This window comes from Pundamilia nyererei, unplaced genomic scaffold, assembly GCF_000239375.1.
Source record: "Pundamilia nyererei isolate P.nyererei 1_Seehausen unplaced genomic scaffold, PunNye1.0 scaffold00031, whole genome shotgun sequence".
Lineage (NCBI taxonomy): Eukaryota > Metazoa > Chordata > Actinopteri > Cichliformes > Cichlidae > Pundamilia > Pundamilia nyererei.
Window position 1 is genome coordinate 2,609,761 of NW_005187432.1, and position 20,573 is coordinate 2,630,333.

Consider the following 20,573-nt stretch of genomic DNA (forward strand, 5'->3'; position numbering starts at 1 on the left):
TCTTATTTATTTATTGTGGCGTTTCTATTTGTTCCCCTTTTCATTTCATCATTTGTTAAAAGCACCGCTTAGGCTGTGCAGTAAGCAGTTCTGTGTTGACATACTGGATTATAACGAGGAAATAGAATATGTTTACCTGGGTAGTATGAGTTGGTGGGGATAGAAGTACTGAGAGTGTTGGCTTTTGGTAGTGTGAAGGACGACGGTGATGATCCAGCTACAGATGGGGGGGAAGAGAACAGAACAAAAGGCATTAATAGTCTAATCTAGAGTTATTAATCGTGGAAGCAACTCCCACTGCAGTAAAATTCCAGTGTAATAATGCACTTTACAAGTCTTGCTTTTGAAATTTGCATGTGCTATAAAGGATCACTTGGAGGTTTCTGACTTACCCTGTGGGAAAAGCTACTTTAAGTACACAAATAAAATTCCTTTCACATCTACTAAAATGGAAGCAGAAATCTAGGAGACCTTGACGAAATTAAATGGAAACTGCACTGGCGACACCAAAAGAAGTAGGTGAGAAAATATGTGGCTTTGTGTTTTGGGCTGAGCCGTGCAAAGCACACAAGTATGAGAAATAAACTGCACTTAACCTCGTGGAGTCCAGGTTGATTTGGTTGATTTTGTAGACTTTGCATGTAATCCTTCTCGTCATTTTTCTGGTTCTTTAAAACAGCCTAATGCATTATGCATGCTGCTGTGTTTTTATGGCACTTGCCAAGTTACAAGTTGCTACAAGTTGCTTCTTATTTTGTCAATTTCACAAAGCCAGAGGCCGCAAGGAACCTGCATTACATTCAAATAATAAAGCTTTCCTTTAAAAATCCTCGTGTCTAAATTATGATCAATATTAGTAAACATAGATTATGAAATCTATTCTGTCTCATTTATATATGCAAAATTCATTTTGAAAAGTTTGCAAAATAAAAATGAAAAAAAGAGTAAAAAAAAAAAGCACGTTTAACTTGCACATTTTTTCCAAGTCTTCTAAAGTCCATGAATGCCTGCAAATCTCCAAAAGCATTAATAATTCAGTTTTTAAAGCTACTTTTAAAAAACAGTTAAAGATCAGTCAGTTGCTTTAAAGATATCATCATTAGGTAGCTTGACATTGAGATAGAGCAAAGGGGCCAGAGTAGAACAATAGTCACACAAACCATGACATTTACTCCTAAGACTGTCATTTTCTCCTCATGCAACGTCAACAGAAATGCTACGCCGACGGGGTTTACGCAGGCAGTATGTTCAGGACTATAATCTGTCAGCGATGATGTTTTGAGCCAAAACAACACGACCGACAATAACGTAAGGTCACGGAGTGTGAGAGGGCTTTCAACTGACAGGCAAAGTGAGAAATAATGCATTTAAATCATTTGCGCTGGCAGACAGAGGGGCCAGATTTGAACATCGACACTAACAGACAGTTAATCAAGGTCAAAGCATCTTTGGGGCTCAGCCCCTGCAGGGGTGTGGAGACAGAAGCTGCTGTGCAGTTTTAATCTGATGGTTTTGACTGGGATTATACTAGGTCAAGCCCTGGGTGCAGACTTAGCCGAGCCGTCCATCAACAAAGTATTAGTTTTAACCTGGGACAGAGAGAACAGGTTATCACACCAGAGCCCATCTAGTACGTGCTATGTGTTTCTGTCATGAATTGGAAACAGCATGAGTTTGGGACCTCGTGACGGATTTCTTGGAGCTCTAATGTCTGCTGATAAGCTTTAAGGTCAGCGTTGGGATTTCAAGAAGTCTTGAATATTGATCTCAATACAAGGCTCGCTTCAGGCTATTAACATGCGTTTGGACGACCATTTCTGCAACTGAACTAGCGTGGGCATTAGTGACAGTTAGCTGAAATGGTAAGTTTGCAGATTTCAGAGGAATTTTAATTAATTTAACAAAAATTAATTAGAGAAACTGAAGCAATTTAAAAGGAAATGTTTGAAAAGGGTGGATGAAACCCTCGAGGGGTTCTAAAGAAGGAAGTTTCCACTAGAGAGGAAAAAAACAATTTGATCAAAATCATATCAAAAGATGTTTATATCCAATTCTCTTCTGCTGAGTTGAAACAGCAGTTTCCCTGTAGAGGGACAACAGGCAGTTTCACAAGAGCCATAAAGTAATGTCATTTATGCTGACTACAAATATTGCGTATTAAAGCAAAAATAATCCCTAATGTTAAGATGGGTCATTAAAAATTTATTTTATACACTTTTTATATTATTGAGAAAACGTTGCACCGCCTTGTCTCACCACTTAGTTCTGATACCAGCATTATTAAGGACAAATGCAAGGATGTCTTTTGCAACCTCAAAACTCCAATATTTACCGGAGACATGACTTCAGGTCTTTTTCTTGAAAATATTTCTAAATCAACAGTTCATTGGAAAGCAGACCAAGGAAAACATTTTCAGGTTTTCCCAGGTTGAATATTTCCTGTGCAGCCAAGTCTGATTTCTTTCCCACCTGACCAAACCTAATAAATTGCTTCCACCCTGCTCTATGAGTGTAACCGCATAAAAAGGGAGGTATGCCGATGTGGGGCCGTCTTACCTCGGCCGTTAAGAGTGAGGGCGCACTCGCTGCGGCCGTTAAGAGTGAGGGCGCACTCGCTGCGGCCGTTAAGAGTGAGGGCGCACTCGCTGCGGCCATTGAGCGTGAGCGCACACTCGCTGCGGCCATTGAGCGTGAGCGCACACTCGCTGCGGCCATTGAGCGTGAGCGCACACTCGCTGCGGGTGTTCAGCGTATGGTTGTGTGTGTCCATGAAGGACAGTGCTTCGTCACAGTTGGTGCCCTGCTCTGTGTAGCTCTTGTCCATCGAGTTGACCATCACTGTCATCTCCTGGCGTGTGCTGCTCAGTGTCTCCTTGCGCTTCTTGGCCAGTTTCCTTCAAAGAGGAGACAAATAAAACTGATGAGGCAAAAACAGAAATGACACAGCTTACATTGATCTGATATGAAGCTAGTAGAGATGACTCATTCATATAATGAGATGGGTGAGCTAATGTGCCCTGAGCTGTGGTCACATTAGGTTTCATTAGGAACCAGATGTTTTCTCCCCAAGCAGTGAAATATGACTCCTGGAGAATGTGCAAAGGTGTGACTCTCTAACCCAAATACATCAGGCCCTGATGATTTAAAATTAGCTGGAGTATTTTGGGGTGAAAGAATTAGAGATGTGAACAGTGAACTGAAACAGTCAACCTGCTTTTATTGACCTACTTTGAGTTGATGCGCTAGAGCCTACGAGCAATCTGTCCCTGATCAAACACCATTAATGCACAGTGTACAAAACCTGTGTGCACAAATCCACATACTGTACATGGACATGCATTGGTTTTACCCAAAGAACAAACAAATCCAACCTCCACTCAAATACTAAAGACTTTTGCTGTTTTGACTGCAGTAAAAAAAAAAAAAATCCTTGAACAGACAGCCGTATGACATACTTAGTGTTTTAGTGCAATTCTGTATCCGTTTATTAAATTTCATATGCAGTTTTACCATTTATTTGGATGCCTTTATGTACTAACATACCATTATAGTAGTGCAAATGTTAGCCATGTGCTCCAATCATTTTTTTTTTTATATGTTACACCCCCCATTCCACCCATGTATGAAAGGTTCTGGCTCCAACTGGAAAGCATGGCACCCAAAAGAAAGCTATTCTTTAAGCCCCAATTTGGCTCAAATTCAAAGCAGCGTCAACCTAGCATCATATGCTAAGCTGTCTCTTCATATCCAGTCTGTGATGTTGAAACACTTAATATATGGTGCTAAACATCATCATGCATGACTGTGATTATGAGCATGTTGTATTACTGATGTTAGCAGTTATGTCACCAGCTTCACTATGGCTCACATCTCACGGCTGGTAGTAGAGCTCGACCGATATAGGATTTTTAAGACCAACACTGATATTTAGTGATTTAAAAACACGATGTTTCGGCCAAAATTTCTTTTTATTCTGACAATGCAGTTTAAAACAAAACTGTTTTTATAGTTACTAGTCATAGATGACTTGTTTATGCTGGATCAGCTGGTTGTTGTGCTTGTTCCAAACAGGTGTTGCTAACATGAGAACTGCAAAACGCCCTCTTGGTGGAACGACTATACAACATCCCTCCAACATGTTTGAAGGGCGTTCTCATGTCTCTGGTTTTAAAATTTAGTTTATCCGATGCTAATAAATAAGTATACAGTTAACGAGTAGCTATTATCCACTGATATATCAGTCAGGCTGTAGCTGCAAGCACAGCTGTAGAATTTTTTTCCTTTTTAAGAAGTGAAACTATTTATTTTGATGAGCTGTGAAAAGTAATTAAAACATGATGCGGTGTGATGAACCACTTGTGCTTACTTATTCCTCAACTCATTCTTATTTCCATTCTGGGTATTATAAATACAGAGGAATTAAATGACAATGTGTTTCTGGAATCAGTGAGTTGCACCTTCTATGTGCATGAAACGATTTTATACAATTTAAATATATAGATATATAAAAAGGTGGACTTTTAAAATCTGTTCCAAACAAAGAGTCAACTGCTCTCTGCAGCCGACCTTGACCTTTGACTTCCTTGATTAAAAAGGATATTCACATAAGCGAATCACATGATCACCCAGATGAGTTAACTTTCCTATAATTCCACAAAAGATGAACTACAAAGGAATGGCAAACAGCTAGAGTGGGAACATACTGCAGCAACAGCCATATCTGACGCCTGCCACTGCTCTGTAGCTGGAGGGGAGCAAGTAGTGTAAGAATTAACTATGGCAGCCCTCACACTGATCCTCGCACTTTGTTACTCTCTGCGTGACCCCTCTGCCTATTTGGATTGCAGTCTCTCTCACGGACAACTGCTGTCTAATGATGCACTCCTGCTGCTTTGTTTTCGCAAATCTCCTCTGTTTATTCAATTTTGTCGCTGTCTCATGCCATATGGCAACAGGCCCCCACTGCCTTCAAACAGTCATTTGCTCTGAAGCCCGCGACGTGAGGCTAATAGTGGATCCGTTCTTCAGAAAGCAAAGTGACAAATTAGTGACATTTGTGTCTGCTGGACCCACTTTTTGTCTTCAATCTGCAATTAGAGCTGGGAACAAAATACCAGTGTTGTCTCTATTTTCCCCCATTATAGCTTCATATTGCAATAAGGAAGAGTGAGGATGGCAGGGGGATGCATATACCCCAGGCAATATTAAGACAGATTCGGCACTGTGTGCACTCATGGAGAAGACTATTAAGAACAACTATAATCCAGGTTTTAATACTGTATCACTGTTCTTATTTCTGAGCCTGCTAAATCTTGGATTTCCTCTTTCCTGGCCTGTGAAACAGTTGAAGAGAGAGCGCTGAAGATAAACGAGGCTGCACAGACTCCAGTGCCAAAATGAGAAAAGCACCAGCAATACTGGGATGTTTGCAAGGCACCGTGGGTGTTTGATGAAGATTAATTGGCATGCTATTGTTTCCTCATTTGTAAGAAGGGAAAAATTAATGATAGATGACTAGATTACAGGGCCTGATATGATGAGAGAGATAGTATAAGGAAGTGTATAGTGGAGTGTTTTTGGGTGTTGATGAATGTGACCATTTATTTTATCCCTGGAGAGTTGGAGTAAAGCTGCACATGGAACAATGTCAACAAAAAAATGATAGTGATTACTTGCAGGCATGCCCAACAATAAAATCCAAAATAAATGTGCATATGGGAGGGGGCTGAGACATACAGATGGCAGAGGTGTTTGTAGAAGTAAAGACAGTGCAAACACTCCAGGTAACTATATCAGGCAACTCTCATTAGAGAGATTGTCTTTGGTTCAGTACATGACAAGCCTGGCATATCTAGGATCTAAATGAGCACAGCTCCCAACTCCGTGAGTTCAGCTACAACAAAAAGGCCGCGGCACAAATTTTATGTCTGCAAATGTTTGCCAGAATGTGTGTTCTGTGGGAGGTGACGCTGTTGCGACTTCTAAAACAAGAGCTTCAAAACCTCAAGCTCAGCATGGTCGGCCTCATTTCAGCATCAGATCAGCCTAAACCTTTTGACACTGGGACAAAGAAGGCTTCATTAAAAGATCCACACACACATTCGTGGTGGATGAGTGTGTGCGCACGTTTTAGTTGACTGACATCCAGCTGGGAGGGGCAACAGAAGCATCTTTGATTAACCCAGTGGGGGCATTTCGGTAGCTGTTTGCACCGAGTCTCATTTCAAACTTCTCTTCATCTACAAAGCAAACTTCCATTAGGTTGTCGTATCTATCGGTAAAGGTATTAGGATCAAAAACAGACTTAATACTGTTCATTGTATGTTCAATTCATTTCAATTACTCTGTCAAGTCTGAAAAAACGTAAAAAATGACGGGGCCTCTTCATAAAATTTTCTAAGGGGCCCTTTATCTATAGAAACTAAAAAAAGAATGAAGCAACAAAAACACAGAAGCAGCACACGGTGCTTCTGCTCCTACTCATTCAGCAACCAAAACAACATAATGACAAATAAAGCTAGAAAAAAACATGGTAGGTACTGCTGCTTTTCTGGGCACAGGCTATTTTTACAAAAGAGATTCTTAATTTCAATGGTTTCATTCAAGGCTAAGCAGACATCATTGGTTAAAAAAAAAAAAAAAAGGAAAAAAAAGAGAGGGTATATTAAAAATATTCACCAACTGTAAATATAACTGATTAGCCATAATACCTGAACCAAATAGCTCATTACCATTGCATATATAAAAGTACACATCCAAACATTACATAACTCTATTCCTTGATATGAATGGCCCTTTTCATCAGGAGACCCTTCATATGAATGAACATGGCAAAGAGTTCAAGGTGTTAACTTCTCAAGATTAAGTATTTGAGAGATGTGCTGGAAAAAGTAAGTCCGACTGATGGGACTTTGAAACGTCACATAATGCTTAAAAACACTATTAGCACTTCAGCCTTTTTTCCCCTAATACGGACCTACGTCAACATGCAACACATTTGCATAATGCCCGTCTAGATGCTGGGTGGTGCGCCCTAAACAAAGCTAATAAGCAGCTGTCTAAAAGTGTGCCATTTTTATTTACTAGCTCAAGCCACTCTGCTAGCGCTAAAATGTCCCAGTCACAAGCAAGCCACTCCGACTATAGTGGATTCGTTTTATTTTTAAAGGCACTCTCCAGAAAACAATAGCAAAATTGTTATTGTTAGCCTGTGCTATTTTCTGAACTCATGCTTAACTGAACTGCAGCAAACATCTAAACGTCACAGCCAATGCTCTTGCCTACATTTTGCTAAGGTATGGTAAGGTGAAACAAAGGAGATACAAACATTACTGAGCAGGTGGTTTTAATGTTGTAGCTGAAAAGCGTATATAGCCCATCCATCTATCCAGCCAATTATCCATCTCACCTGTCACTGGTTGAAATATACCAGTTTATCAAAACATTTGTTTGAATTTTCAAAAAAAACCCAAAAAACCCCCCACCAGTTTTTAATAGGCAAACTACATTCACACCATTTCCAAAACCTATAGTGGCCATTTTTTACTATGCTGGATGAACAGATGTTTTGTGACTCGGCGTTTTATAATGTATCTATCATTTAAACTCCATCATTCCATGCTTGACATCTTTTCAGCCTGCTCGAGGTGCTCTTCCTCATCAACATGCAGAGCTTGTAGGTGCAAAACTCTGCAAGGCTTGTACCAATTAATGTGATTCTTGCTACATGTTCGACTTGTAAGGTTTAATGAAGGTGTTTGCCCTGAGCACATTGTGTTATACATTGTACATTTAGCAGGCCTCCTATTCTGACATCGAGTGCAGTGGGGATGACTATGAAAAATGAGATTTATGAAGAATTGGGACAATGATTTATACGTCTCCATATGTGTCTTTCCCATTTTGCTGTATGAAGAAATCCATATAGTTATTACAGTTGAACAAACTACCAACTATTTAGAGCTTACTCTCTCGTTCGTAAATACAATGTTGCGAGACAGATTGGCATTTTGGCAGGGAAGGTGGCGTGCAGGTTGCTTTATTATTTACCAACAATAAACAGTCACTATGCATCTATTATCATTGATAGATTAACATATCAGTATTTTTGTTGTTGGAGCTGTGCCGTTTGGTGCAGACCGTGTTGTAGAACTGAGGGGAATTACAGTTGGATACAATATTTAATCAAATTTTAAACTATAAAATCTGTCATAAAATAATTGCAGCAACATTAAAAAAAATAATATAAATGCTTTATGCAAACAAAACTAAAGGGCAGGCTGTGCAGCTTGTGAGGTGGATTTTGAAATTTAAGCGCCAACACAGTATTTGATGTTATATTTAGTTAAAGATTATCATTGGTTTGGCCCATTAAACTGATATATTGTAATATATTTGTATAGTAACAAAGATAAAACTTATATCTTTCTTTTTTAATTGTTTAAAAACAGTCATTTGCTTTTTTCTTCGATGAAGAAGTGTAAAGAGACACGTTAAGTTTTTACATGTTACATGCTCAGTGTAACAACACCCAACCACCCTCATTGCACCACGCCAATTGATCTCAACTGTCCCCACCAGCAGCAGCCACAGCGGCCGGTATGACCACTTGATTAAAGAACGGTCATATATTTGATCACACATGTAACCGCATTGCTAATGAGCACTGTGATTGATGTGCTGCGTGTTAGCCCTCCCAGCCACCTCTGGCAATATACCTAAAGTGCATATTTTGGCGAGTGCAGTACGCTCTCATGCCTTTAAAAGACTTTGATGAATGCATGAGAGCATTAATGGTTTTCATCAATTGTAGAGGTGTTGCAAGCTCATAGCAGACTTCAGAATTTCAGAGACTGCTCAAGTGGAGGTTGTCTAAAAATGCAGTCTTTTATTAAGTTGACAATAGAAACCTTGGAAATATTGAGCATATGAGTTATATTTGTTTGTTAGCTGGGCTTAGACTGCTTGAGGCGTATAAAGCCTCCCTACACAACACCTCAGCAGTGAGATGCAACCTTTCAGCTTTCACATAACTCCAGGAAAAAAATAAATAATTAAGAGTTCTTCCCAATTAGCTGACATGAATATGCACTTCCCTCATGGGAAATGCTTTGTTCCATTCTAGCTTCACTGACATATGACACGAAAGATATACACAGGAGGGGGGCAGACTGGGAGCCGTACTATCGATTCAAATATTTTCCACTTTAAATACCAGCTACTCATTGGCCACAGCTGCATCACACACATCACATAGTAAAGAAGGCCTAGTGTTTAAAATCCTTATACCTTTCGATAACATATGTTAACAAAAAACTAAAAAGTTAGTCAAATCATTAATTTTTTTGTCATGTGAATATTACTTTCTGAATGTGTATTATATTCTTTAGCAACTGAAGAATAAATATGTATTCTGTAAGAAAATGTTCTGAGGCCTTTGCAGCGTTGTAGATGTTTCATTGTAGCAGTTGTGCAGAGGCGATGTACTTGTTACAATGAACCTGCGAAAGAGTTAAAATATGGGCGGAAAAAAAAAAAGTATACCTGTCTTTCTTTCTCTCTGTATCTATATTAAAAAACTTTTTCCTCTAGTGTTATGTATGCCTATATTGCAGTATATACAGCACATTTTCTCAAGGGGACCATTAATCCTTCTTTACTAGCCTCATATCATGTTGTTATCTTAACACTTTTAGAGGGGAGTCACAACATTTGGCATCCCGCTATCACCTCACTGCCACAGAAATCAACACTAAGGGGAAAAAAATGCCTATTTGAAGGGATTTTCCAAAAGCTTTTAACATGGGCTGTCTTCTAAACACATCCAGTAAATTGGTGGAATGTGTTAATTTAAGTGACCTGGAACCTGCCAATCAGAGCAAACACAATAAAGTGCATCACTATGAAACCACGATCATCAAAATTTGCTAATAAATCCTAAATTTCTGATGTAAAATGATTAATTGAAGCATTTCAATGAATCATTGTACATGCTTCTGTTGTACGCTTCTTGAAGAACTGCATTAACATTTTTTTGGCAAGGAATCGGCTGTTTTGATAAAATTCTCCTCCTTTTAAAAATGTGCATCAAACAAAGAGAAGAACACGTGTAAGTAACAATAAAATACCAAGAATATAAAACTGCTATTTTGATGATTTCACAGCAACCAATATTTTCTTGCTTAGCTTTGGCCGATGTGTGCGCTCAGCTTTGAAGGCACTACTCTTCTAAGTCATTGGGGCTTTCCATTCTAGACAGCTGTGATCTAAAATGAGTGACACTTGGAGTATTCAGGGTTGTATTATCTCCAGGTGTATTCTGAGATTTTCTTTGATGCGAGGCAGCCTCCATTCTCTTCTCTGATCACAGTCATCTCAAGACAGATTAGTCGGCATCCATCACAAAGACTACAGAGGGAGCCTATGAGCTACAGCAGGGAAAGCAGAGCTGCAGAATAAGCTTCTTTACCATTCAGCAGTGTGATGTGGAATCATCTGTTACATTAAGAGCGCATAAAGGCGCGCTTCAGTTATTGTTTTGTGATGTCGGAGACATTGAAATAGAATAGAGAGATATTCTATGATCACATCAGCTTGTTTTGTAGTGATGCAAGCATCTTGTTAGCTAAAGACACAACTCCACCATCACCATAGAATCAATGGGATGGTTGCGCAAAATAAAATAAAAAATCCAAAAACCATGCTGGATTAAAAAAGAAAAAAGAAAAAAAAAAAGGGGGAGAAAAAGCATGAGAAATTTGAGATGATTTGATGAAAGTGTGACAGGATGGTGTGGGGGGTAAAGAATACTACAAATTATCACATGCACATGGAGCCAAATCGATAAAGTCAACATGTTAGCGATGTTCAAAATTTGTGGGTAATTAAACTACAAGTGTGGTTAATCAGGCTCAGAGTTATCAATTGCATCTGAAGAGTATATAAAAGTTTAAAAAAGTGAAATATTTGGACTAGCTCATTGAAGTTCTGGGCACAACTGAAGTGTAGATGCAAAAGAAAAAGAAATCTAGCTTTGACAAGTCAACAGAGACGAAATCATTTGAGGCAAATGAAAAATTCACACTCAATAAAAAAATAAATAAATAAATAAATAAAAGCAGTGGTGCTGGATTGATTTTTTTTCTTCTCTTTCACAAGATGAGTTCGGCAGCAGTACAATCATTAAGGCAGTTAAGTTCATCATCATTTGATAAACAAACTCCTTATAAATCTGGCAGAAACTACGTCTGCAATAACATCTCTGTGGCAGGTTTATTTTGTGGGGGTGTAGGCGCGTCTTTCTTCTTTTCATCAGAAGTTGAGCCAATGTGACATACATTGTGATCTGCTCATCGTGTGGAGATGCATTGGAGTGGCGTCCTCCGTTCCTCCAGCAGAGATTACAGTTGGGCCTCTGTAATAGCTCTGGGCAGGAGGAGGATGACATGGCTCTTTGCATGCATGGGAAACAGTGTGTGGGTGAGAAGCATGGCACTAACATTACACAAAGTGGTTACTTACAGGTAGTAAGTGTAGGAGTGATAGGTTCTTCTGCCGAGTGGGGTGGTGGTAGGATTTAAGCAGTGGAGGAGGGGAGGGGATGGAATGAAAAGGAAAGAAAAAGTAAAAATATATTAATGTTTGAAAAAAGAGAAGAAATGAACAAAATCAGATATGGTGGCATACGTGGAGGTAAACTAGTGATCGTGAGGGCAAAGGTGATCGCTTGGAGTCATGTCATGCTTTGGTAAGGGGTCTCAGTACAGTACCAAAACTCCCTTTTATGAACACATAATTTGATACACCTATAAAAAAAATTACCATATGTGACCTCCAAGGTTGAAACTTAATGAGACGTTTGAATGTCTAAACACAACTCTGATTCCCTGTTGATAACGGTAAATTACACAAAATTCAACCAATGAAGTCATCTCCATCTCCGGTTTGATTAAGGCTAATTGAAAACAATTCCATTACTGCGTGCCGATTTTCACACCCACCCACTGATTGCTGTGCTACGCAGAAAGGCCCTGCTGTATGAAGAATCTTATATTACCGTCAAAAATAAACATGAAACACAGTGATTATATCAGTGCATAACTATGTCTTCCCACTCAGCTACATCTACTTGATCTAATGTGCTGACCTTTAGACTTGAATTCGAGACATGCAATTTCATATCAAAAGGACAAATTATATGCAACGCACAATAAGTTTTACTTGGGAATGAAGAAATCTCTGCAGAAACTGGCACTGTATTATTTTAAGCCTCGCCGTGGACAAAAGGGGGTTGATATTTGCTGAGCTTTAGCTCCCCTGATTGCTGGGATATGTACAGAAGACCTCTCTCCAGTATTGGGTCCGGGGCTAATGTAAACTTAGCCTTCAGTTATACGGCCATCCTCTTTGCTTTTGAGCCTTTCATCATATTTTCTTTCTTATCTCCTTCACGCCTCTCTCCGTACCACGGCACTCAAAAACATATTTCTTTCCCATCCCAGTGTCACTGAGGCGCTGCACATTTGTTTGAGGGTGCCGTGGAAACGGATTAATTTTTCATGGCACACTGTATCTCATGGCTGTAAACAGCCTTAATGGGGCGTATCAACATAATCAAATTAATTATTTACTACGACACTGACAATGCCACTGTTTGAGGGAAAAATATACAAACTGATGAAACTGAAACTACTTATTTGTTGGTGCTCTGCAAGTAAGTTCAGCCACTTCCACAAATCTGAAATAGTCATTCAAAAACTAAAAGGGGGGAGGGGGACGGAAAAAAAAGCTTACCTTTTCTTCATGAGCAGCACCACTCCTAAGAAGATGATGACAAAGAGGAGGATACCGGCGATGACCCCTGCGATCTTTACGGTGTGGTCAGTTTGCTTCTCGGGCTCCACTGCATCAGGCTTATGAGTGGCTGCTCCTGAAAAACACAGTGATGGATAAGAGTCAAACAAATGGTGCACAGATTCGAGCACATCTCGTGACCATTTTATGTTGTGCCACATTAAGCCAATACCCAAGTACTAATCTATATATTCAGTATATCTTCTCACTGATTTGACAGTGTGGAATCAGTGCACCAATATTCCAAGGACCATAAATATGAGTACAAACAAAGACTAATGCTAATCCTAACAGCAAGTGACTCCCTATTGTCCTAAAGACCACCTCTAGCTCTGCCCTTAGTGGACATCAGCGCTCTGTGGATCAAGCTGCACTGAGAGAGATAAGTGCATACCATCTTTACCCTTGGTTAATCACATTTGAGGCAAATGGTTGCTGGGCTGTAGAAAAATGTAAGACGCAGGGCGGGAAAGATAATGCCCAAGAAGATAAAAATGACTGAAATAACAAAAACATTAAATATTAGCCTGAAAGGAGATAGCCAACAACGAGAGGCACAAAGAGAGAGGAAGATGTGGGAGAAAACAGCTTGTTTTTAACAGCATCTGTTCCTTGAGAAGTGATAAGAAGCACTCAGAAGGCAATGCTGCCAGAATCACAACTGTCCACCTCAACAACACCATTATTCCTTGTCACCAGAGGTAAATTTAGAATGACAAATTGTTATGTCAAATATCTTAGAGTGAGCTTCCTTCTCTCTCCAGAATTGCCATTTTCTCTTCCTATCAAAAAGTTAAATATCCATCCCGGGCCGGCTGTGACATATTGTTCTTCCTCTGGTGTGTCGTTATCAACAGCCATCAAGCGCCTTTATTTAAAAATATACAATTTTAAGGCCCGGGCTGTGGAGGATTTCAAGACGGGTGACATCATCATGTCTGGATTGATGGAGCTGATTTTGTCCCAATATACCGTTAGAGGCTAATCTCGCCGTCAGTGACAAATCCTCGATAGAGCCGCGGGGGCTGTGCGTCACCCTACCGCAACTCTGTGCTGTCAGTGAACTTGGGCGATTTGTGCACCAACAAGTAAAAAACTGAGCAGAATTTGAATAATTTCACTTGAGCTTCCTTTTGTGTGTTTGCAGTTGTCACAGCTGCAACAACCAGCACCGACTCTCCCTTAATCTCCCAGAAATAATGAGAAATATTCATGAAAGGGGATTAACTCCTGTCAAAAATCTCCCAACATTGACACATCAAATGACAATCGCACCTCAAACGGGCCTTTAATGTCCAGTAATTCTGAGGAGATGAAGGTAGAAGGCAACGTCGTCAAGTCTTTGATTTAATCATAATGACTTTATGCAAATTGTAAGACGATAAACAAAAAAATGCACACATGCAACATTCCACTTGTTGCCCCCCCCCCTCCTGTTGAGGGAATCATGAGTGCCCCCACCCGTGAATTCAAATCCAGAGCGCTACTACCAAGCTGTGGAGAGAATAACGGACCTGTTAGTTGGTTGTCACCAGGCGCTGGGACGATGCGGATGTACGGGGTTGTGAGCTGAGTCACGAGTATGGCGGCTGTGTATAGTCAGTGGATCCAGGAGGGCATGCAGTAAAAAGAGACAAAGAAAGAGAAACAGGCCACACTGAACACAAGTCCCATCATCATGCAACACCTCCAAGAAAGACACTAAATAGCAGTAACAGCAGGGATTTTTTTAGTTTGTTCCACCAAGTCTGCAGAAGCAATAATTTCACAAAGGTTAATATCTGTAATATCTTTATGAGTCTAATGTAGGGCACTAAAGCATATTTCTACAGGTGATAAAATTCCACAGCCCATGAACTCTTTGGCTTTTGCCTATTGAGCCATGTAGATGGAGACATCTGGAACTCCACCAAGAAATCTATAGCAGGGCTGCATGCAAACTACACAATATAAGAGACTGTCAGGGCGTGTGACAGGACCTCCCACGGCCCACAGCAGAGTGTGACTACGGCTCCCTCTGGCCTTATCAATTCTGCTCCCAGATCAATGGTGCTTAGACTTCATCACCCCTAATGTGTGGAGCAGGACGTTGAGGCAGCATAGCTAAGTACCTACAGACCTCCGTGGGCACACAGGCTGCCTCCAAGTCACGGAAAACACGCTTCAATCGATAAATTGACTACATTTATCACACAATTTTGTCTCATCTCACATTTTTGTTGTCATTTAGAAAGAAAAAAAAAACACGTTAATTCTGTTAGTTCCCAGAATTCAAATGCAAGAGACGTTAGGAAGTACATGTCGTAAACATCTCTATTCACACAAACCGATCTAGTCCTACCTTTAGTGGCAACTCGCACACAGTCGATTTTGGTTTCCTGTACCAAGAGATAAATAAAAAGGAGGAAAAGAGATGGGGAAATAGGTTATTATGAGATGCACACACAAAGACAGACTTACAGCAGCAACAACACCTATGTAAGAACCCATAGTTACAACAAAACAGCAAGGCCAGTTCCATGCTGTCCCCTATCATCTGTTGAGCTCAATGACTGTGACACAAAACGCAGTTAAGCGAGAGGGCCCACAGCACAGATTAGTGGTGCTGAGCTGCTGATTTGTCAGCCAACAGCGATCTGTCGGCAGCTTGCGGCTCAAGGTGGTCAGCCACTGTGGAGAAACCAGAGCCCTGTGACAAGCGACACCAACCCAGCATGCAGAGCTCCAAAAATGACACGTCAGGGAGACTTTCTGAATATGTAATGAAGTTCCAGCTCTGACAACAGCCTTCAACAACATTAAAAAAAAGAAAAAGAAATTGAAAACACTGCTCGCGCTGTTGGCAGTGAAATTTGTTGTCAACAATATTCTGGTTTACAAGAAAAGGGACATGAGACGAACAGGGAGGCAATGAGTAATACAGCACAAAAGACATGAGTGCTGTGTCCCTGTGTTGTCCCGGCCAAACTGTCCAATGAGCAATGAACCCACATGGGAGGGAGGCCATGAGAGGCATAATAAGGAGAAGAAAGAAAGATGTGATCCTGTGTGCATGTGCATTCCCATTACTGTGGCTTTTAAGCCGTCAGATGGTTATTTCATTAAAGGCAACATTGCAAGTCACATTTGATTTTTATTTGAACAGAAGGCTGAAAAAATTCTAGGTATGGATGGCGCACACCTTCTCTAAGTGCTAATTTTGTTTAAAAGGCCCAAACAAATCATACCAAAATCATCAGACATTAATAAAGGCTTCTAGGACCATCTATTGACAGTGAAGGCTTAATAAAAGAGAGTGCATTTGCCCACTGTGAATCAAAACATTGAATGTAAAAATGATGTCAGAGATGTCTCCATTACGGAGACAGAGCTCTATGCTGTATCAACACAGACGCTTTCATTTTGTTTGTTCAAAGAAGAGCGCCGTCAGACAATACATCAGACTCACTGATTAACCCTGGAAGGTTTCAGACTGCCAGTGCTTTACTCTCAAGAGCAAAACTTTCTAACTGGATTCAGCCAAGGCTCACATGCTATTTGTATTGCCTCCTTAAAGACACGCTGGTGTTTCTCAAGGAGACTGTTTATGGTGATTCTCATTCAGGACCACAATCGGCAAGGCTCTTGAAGTTGCCATTGAGCTGTCTGCTGCGGCTCCATCGAGGGAGAGCCCTGCCAAATGCCACTTGATGACAGAGGCTGCGACCTGTACGATTGGTAGCCCCTATTGTTGTTCCCCGTCTCTCACACTTAACTGCCACTGGGACAACTGCCGCTCTTAAATGCTGTTGATCAAAGAGTTGTCTGGTATTTGGCATAGAGCTCCATAGCAAAAGGCAGGAGAAGAGGGCCACAGGAATGGAGGGAGGCATGTCACGACACAGAGCTCTGCATTCCAAGCCTGACCCTGCTGCGGACCATTAAGACTACACAAAGTGTCGTTAGTAAACTCACAAGAGTACTGCAGCACCTATCAGAAGCTATGTGAAATGGCAAGGTTGCCATGCATGTGCTTGCCAACGTGAGCAGTTACTATGCTTAGTACCTTAATTCCTTTGAATCACCTAGGCAGTGATCGTTATATTGTCTTTAGCGTTTAGTTGCGTTTGTGCGTCCTTTAAGCGTATTGTGCGTACACTGAGACAAGGCAGGGCACTGTGTCGCATAAAGGCTTCAAATGGAGAAAGAATTTCACAAGTTCGAATTTTTATTTCATTTCAGTCATTCTTTGGTCGGAGGAGGTAGTAAAAGTATTCAGTACTCAAGCAGCATAGCTTCAACTTGCAAATCCATCTGAATACCTCTCACTTCACCTTCCACCTTTACTTCAAAGCATTCGGGAAAACCTATGGTGGTAGCTAAAAATGAGAGAAATGCAAAAGTCCCATTCTAAGCCAGTGTTTGGTTTGCTTGTTCTGAACTACTGTGGAAATATGGCAACATCATAGCCCATAGATCCTACTGTAGATACACAATATAGGCCAATATTGAGCTACACCCTCTTAATCTCAGAATTCAGGTGCTTTCAGTCCCATTGGCACAGTGGTATAAAATCAAGTATCTAGCCACGCAGTCTGTCTTTACATACATTTCTCAAGGAATGGGTCATTTCAAATTTAATTCAGACCCTTTTGCAGCAAGTCCATTTATTATATTTTTCCCTCCAAGATATTTTACAACCAGCTTTAAATTTTAAAGTAAAAGTGTTAAAGAAAGAACCTCAACAACTTAACAACCCTACAAAGAGGGAGACCGTGTAAAATTACAGAGGGATTACACAGCGCTGAGGAGGATAGTAAGGAAAAGTTGCCAGTGCTCCATAGACTCAGTAACTGCAAAGGTCCAAAATTGTGCTAACGGACCTTCATGTTTCTTCAGGTTTGTATGGCTGAGAAACTCTTGTGACACTTTTTTCATAAAGTGTATGATTGACTAATTTTAGGTTAACAAAAACAGTAATTTTTAGGTAACTACTGTATACACTATTGAAAACTAATATTTGATTAATTCTCATCCCAACCTTAAAGTAGTAACACCACGATGTAAAAAATCTAGTTGCTGTTGGTAAGATGGAAATACACAAACACAGGCACGTTATTGTCGTCATTACAGGACTTGATTACGTTTAACTGCCAGTTCAAGTTCAATTTAGAGCCAGGGTGTAGCTATAGTGCAGAAAATGCTGTATAAAATAATAAGAAATGACAACCACCCACCCCATTGGCTGTGCTGACCGCCTGGTAATATATACTGTAGCTCTTCTGTGGCAGCAGAGGGGCATTCCAGTACCCATTGTAGGTCTTGTTGTCCCCCACAGTAAAGGGCTGGGGCGAATGGATGCCAGCAGCGGGGAACTGAGCAGTGAAGTAGTACTGTGAATTAAGAAGCGTGGCATTCTGGAAGTGAATGGGAACTGGGTAGCAGCGCAAAATTTCTGCCGTCCCTCGTGCTCTGCGTGGACGTTCCTCCTCCACCACCACCTGGTACGCACTGAAAATGCAGGACAAACAAAATTAACATACTCCACTGGGCCAAGCAGGCTCTTGTAGAATTCAACTGGCAATACAGACGGTTTTCTGCTTTGCCAGTTTGCTTTATAAAGTGTAAAAATTGTCTCTTTATGAAAGCCACAAACATGCATGCTGCAAAGCTCCAAATCTCAGAGCGAACTGAGTCTCCAGAAATTACTCATTTAGACAAGAAATAAGAGATTTATGTAATGCAAACCAAGTTCTTATCCTCTCTAACTTTAATTATATAACAAGTTATTTAAATAGAACTTCTGTTGGATTAAAACTAATATTACATTGGTTTTGCAATGTCTGTCAGATATGTATACATTCCCTTTTACTTAAATGCATTAATAGCACTTTATAATGTCACACTATTAAGCATTAAGGTATCAGTAAGTTACAGTATTAGCGAGGACTTAGTTCATATAACATTAGTCCTCCTTAATATGCCATTTATGAATACATTCATAGATATATTACTATAAATATGATTATGACTATGATTATCATTACAATTATTATTAATTAGCGATGTAGTGTAAAACTAGTGAGCACAACATGCATTTACATGTGGGCAATCAGCTATACACTGAGTAACAATACCATTAATGTTATTTAATAAATTACAAATGCATTAAAGCATATTTACAACTAATTGATTGTCTGCCCGCTGTGTAAAGGCTACAGCAATAAATTACTTGTTTTTCTCGACTAAACAAGAACTCTATTTATATAAATCCCTTCTTAAAAGTGAAGTCAACATAAAAGACTGAAAAATACCGGCCAACAGAAATGAGCGGTGGCACGGGACATTTATTTGCCTTTTCATTATTCAGCAAATGAAAAGGTTAACGGCTCTTTCCATTTCCTCTCCATCCAAGTCTTGTGTTTAGCTAGATCAAACCTGCAGCCCTCTGTGACTCTGACAGGGATGACATTGTCTCCGAGCCGGCCACTTAGCCTGAGGGGGAGACTGACTGTCTTATAGACGTTCATGTTAGTATGCATCGCGCATCTGAAGTGGACCTCCTGTTAAATCCATTGAGTCGCTGAGTGACAAAGAGTCTGTTTACAGCTGCCACGCAGAATAACCAGCCATGATTGGGAACTAGTGATCCATTTGCAAAAGAGCTAAAGAACCAACAACGCATTATCACAGACGATGGAGCAAAGTTTGAGTGCTCTATGAATGAAGGATTTCAGAAATGAATGAAATATGGTGGAGCTCTAGTTTTGCGGAGCTGGTTTAAGAGCTTTTATTCGCAACTGCATCGTGTTTATAAATACATAAATAAATCGTTTGCCTATTGTTTAAACAGGACCACGAGTCCCACACTGTTTTCTAGAGTTTGTGGGGGTTTTTTTCCTTACTGTACATGCTCTCCTGCAAGGACCATACATACAGGCAATTTAACACATGTGTTATTCCACTGAAGGCTGGTGATGAAAGCTATGACTGAAGACTGCAATGCAGAAAACAATGGACGTAAACACTTAACAATTCACACAGAATCTAGAAACCACTGTAAACGAGGACAGAGTATACGCACAGTATGTTGGTGCAAGAACTAAGAGCCCATTTTATACCTGAAGACATAAACACATCATATGGATATAGTTTATATATCTGGTAGCACAAATCTTCCTTGCCTTCTTCATTTTACCTGCTTTGTCTGCCATCTGACTTCATTTAGAATTTAATTAGACTATTTTGAAGTCAACCTTTGCAGTGCTTGAAAGGCATTCATTGCCCCCTCTATACTGGAAGTCTAGGAATCCCACTGTGTAAAACCGCCGATCAGTTATCCAAGGTTACCATGAGAAAGTAGCAACACTGTAGATAGAGTGAACTTGATATGCAGCTTTATTTGAGTCGCTGAACAGGACTTCATTAGCATTTGTATAGTGTCAGTGCATTTCAGAACCCTTTTAATGCATCTGAAATAATAGGGCTATGTTTTAATGTATGTGTTACTATCTAATTAACAGTTAGTGTTATGCAAGGCACTGCAGTCTTTGGATACAGCTTTCTAACCAAGCATAAACTTACAATACTAGATGAAATATTAATTGATTAGAATTTGAGATAAGAAAATGATAAAGAAATTACTAATCTGCCTTTTTTTTTTTTTTAAAGAGTTTTTAACTGATAAGGCTATATGAAAAATACAATCATCCTGAAGCCTTCATAACCATCTAACAGTGAAT

At 40.0% G+C, this 20,573-nt stretch overlaps 1 protein-coding gene across 9 annotated transcripts in view; it reads right to left on the reverse strand.

Annotated features, from left to right (window-relative positions):
• LOC102212695 (protein tyrosine phosphatase receptor type M) overlaps positions 1-20,573 on the reverse strand; it is a 162,202-nt gene that overhangs the window by 39,184 nt on the left and 102,445 nt on the right. For 6 of the 9 annotated variants that reach the window (XM_013909824.1, XM_005729066.1, XM_005729065.1 and 3 more), the window contains exons 12-18: positions 18,069-18,342; positions 15,194-15,230; positions 14,367-14,441; positions 12,793-12,928; positions 11,521-11,550; positions 2,557-2,894; positions 137-217 (exon numbers count right to left, since the gene is read on the reverse strand). In XM_013909824.1, coding sequence (XP_013765278.1) covers positions 137-217; positions 2,557-2,894; positions 11,521-11,550; positions 12,793-12,928; positions 14,367-14,441; positions 15,194-15,230; positions 18,069-18,342 — 971 coding nt within the window. The remainder of the gene's footprint in view (positions 1-136; positions 218-2,556; positions 2,895-11,520; positions 11,551-12,792; positions 12,929-14,366; positions 14,442-15,193; positions 15,231-18,068; positions 18,343-20,573) is intronic. The other 3 variants (XM_013909825.1, XM_013909826.1, XM_005729068.1) reach the window with 1 other exon arrangement.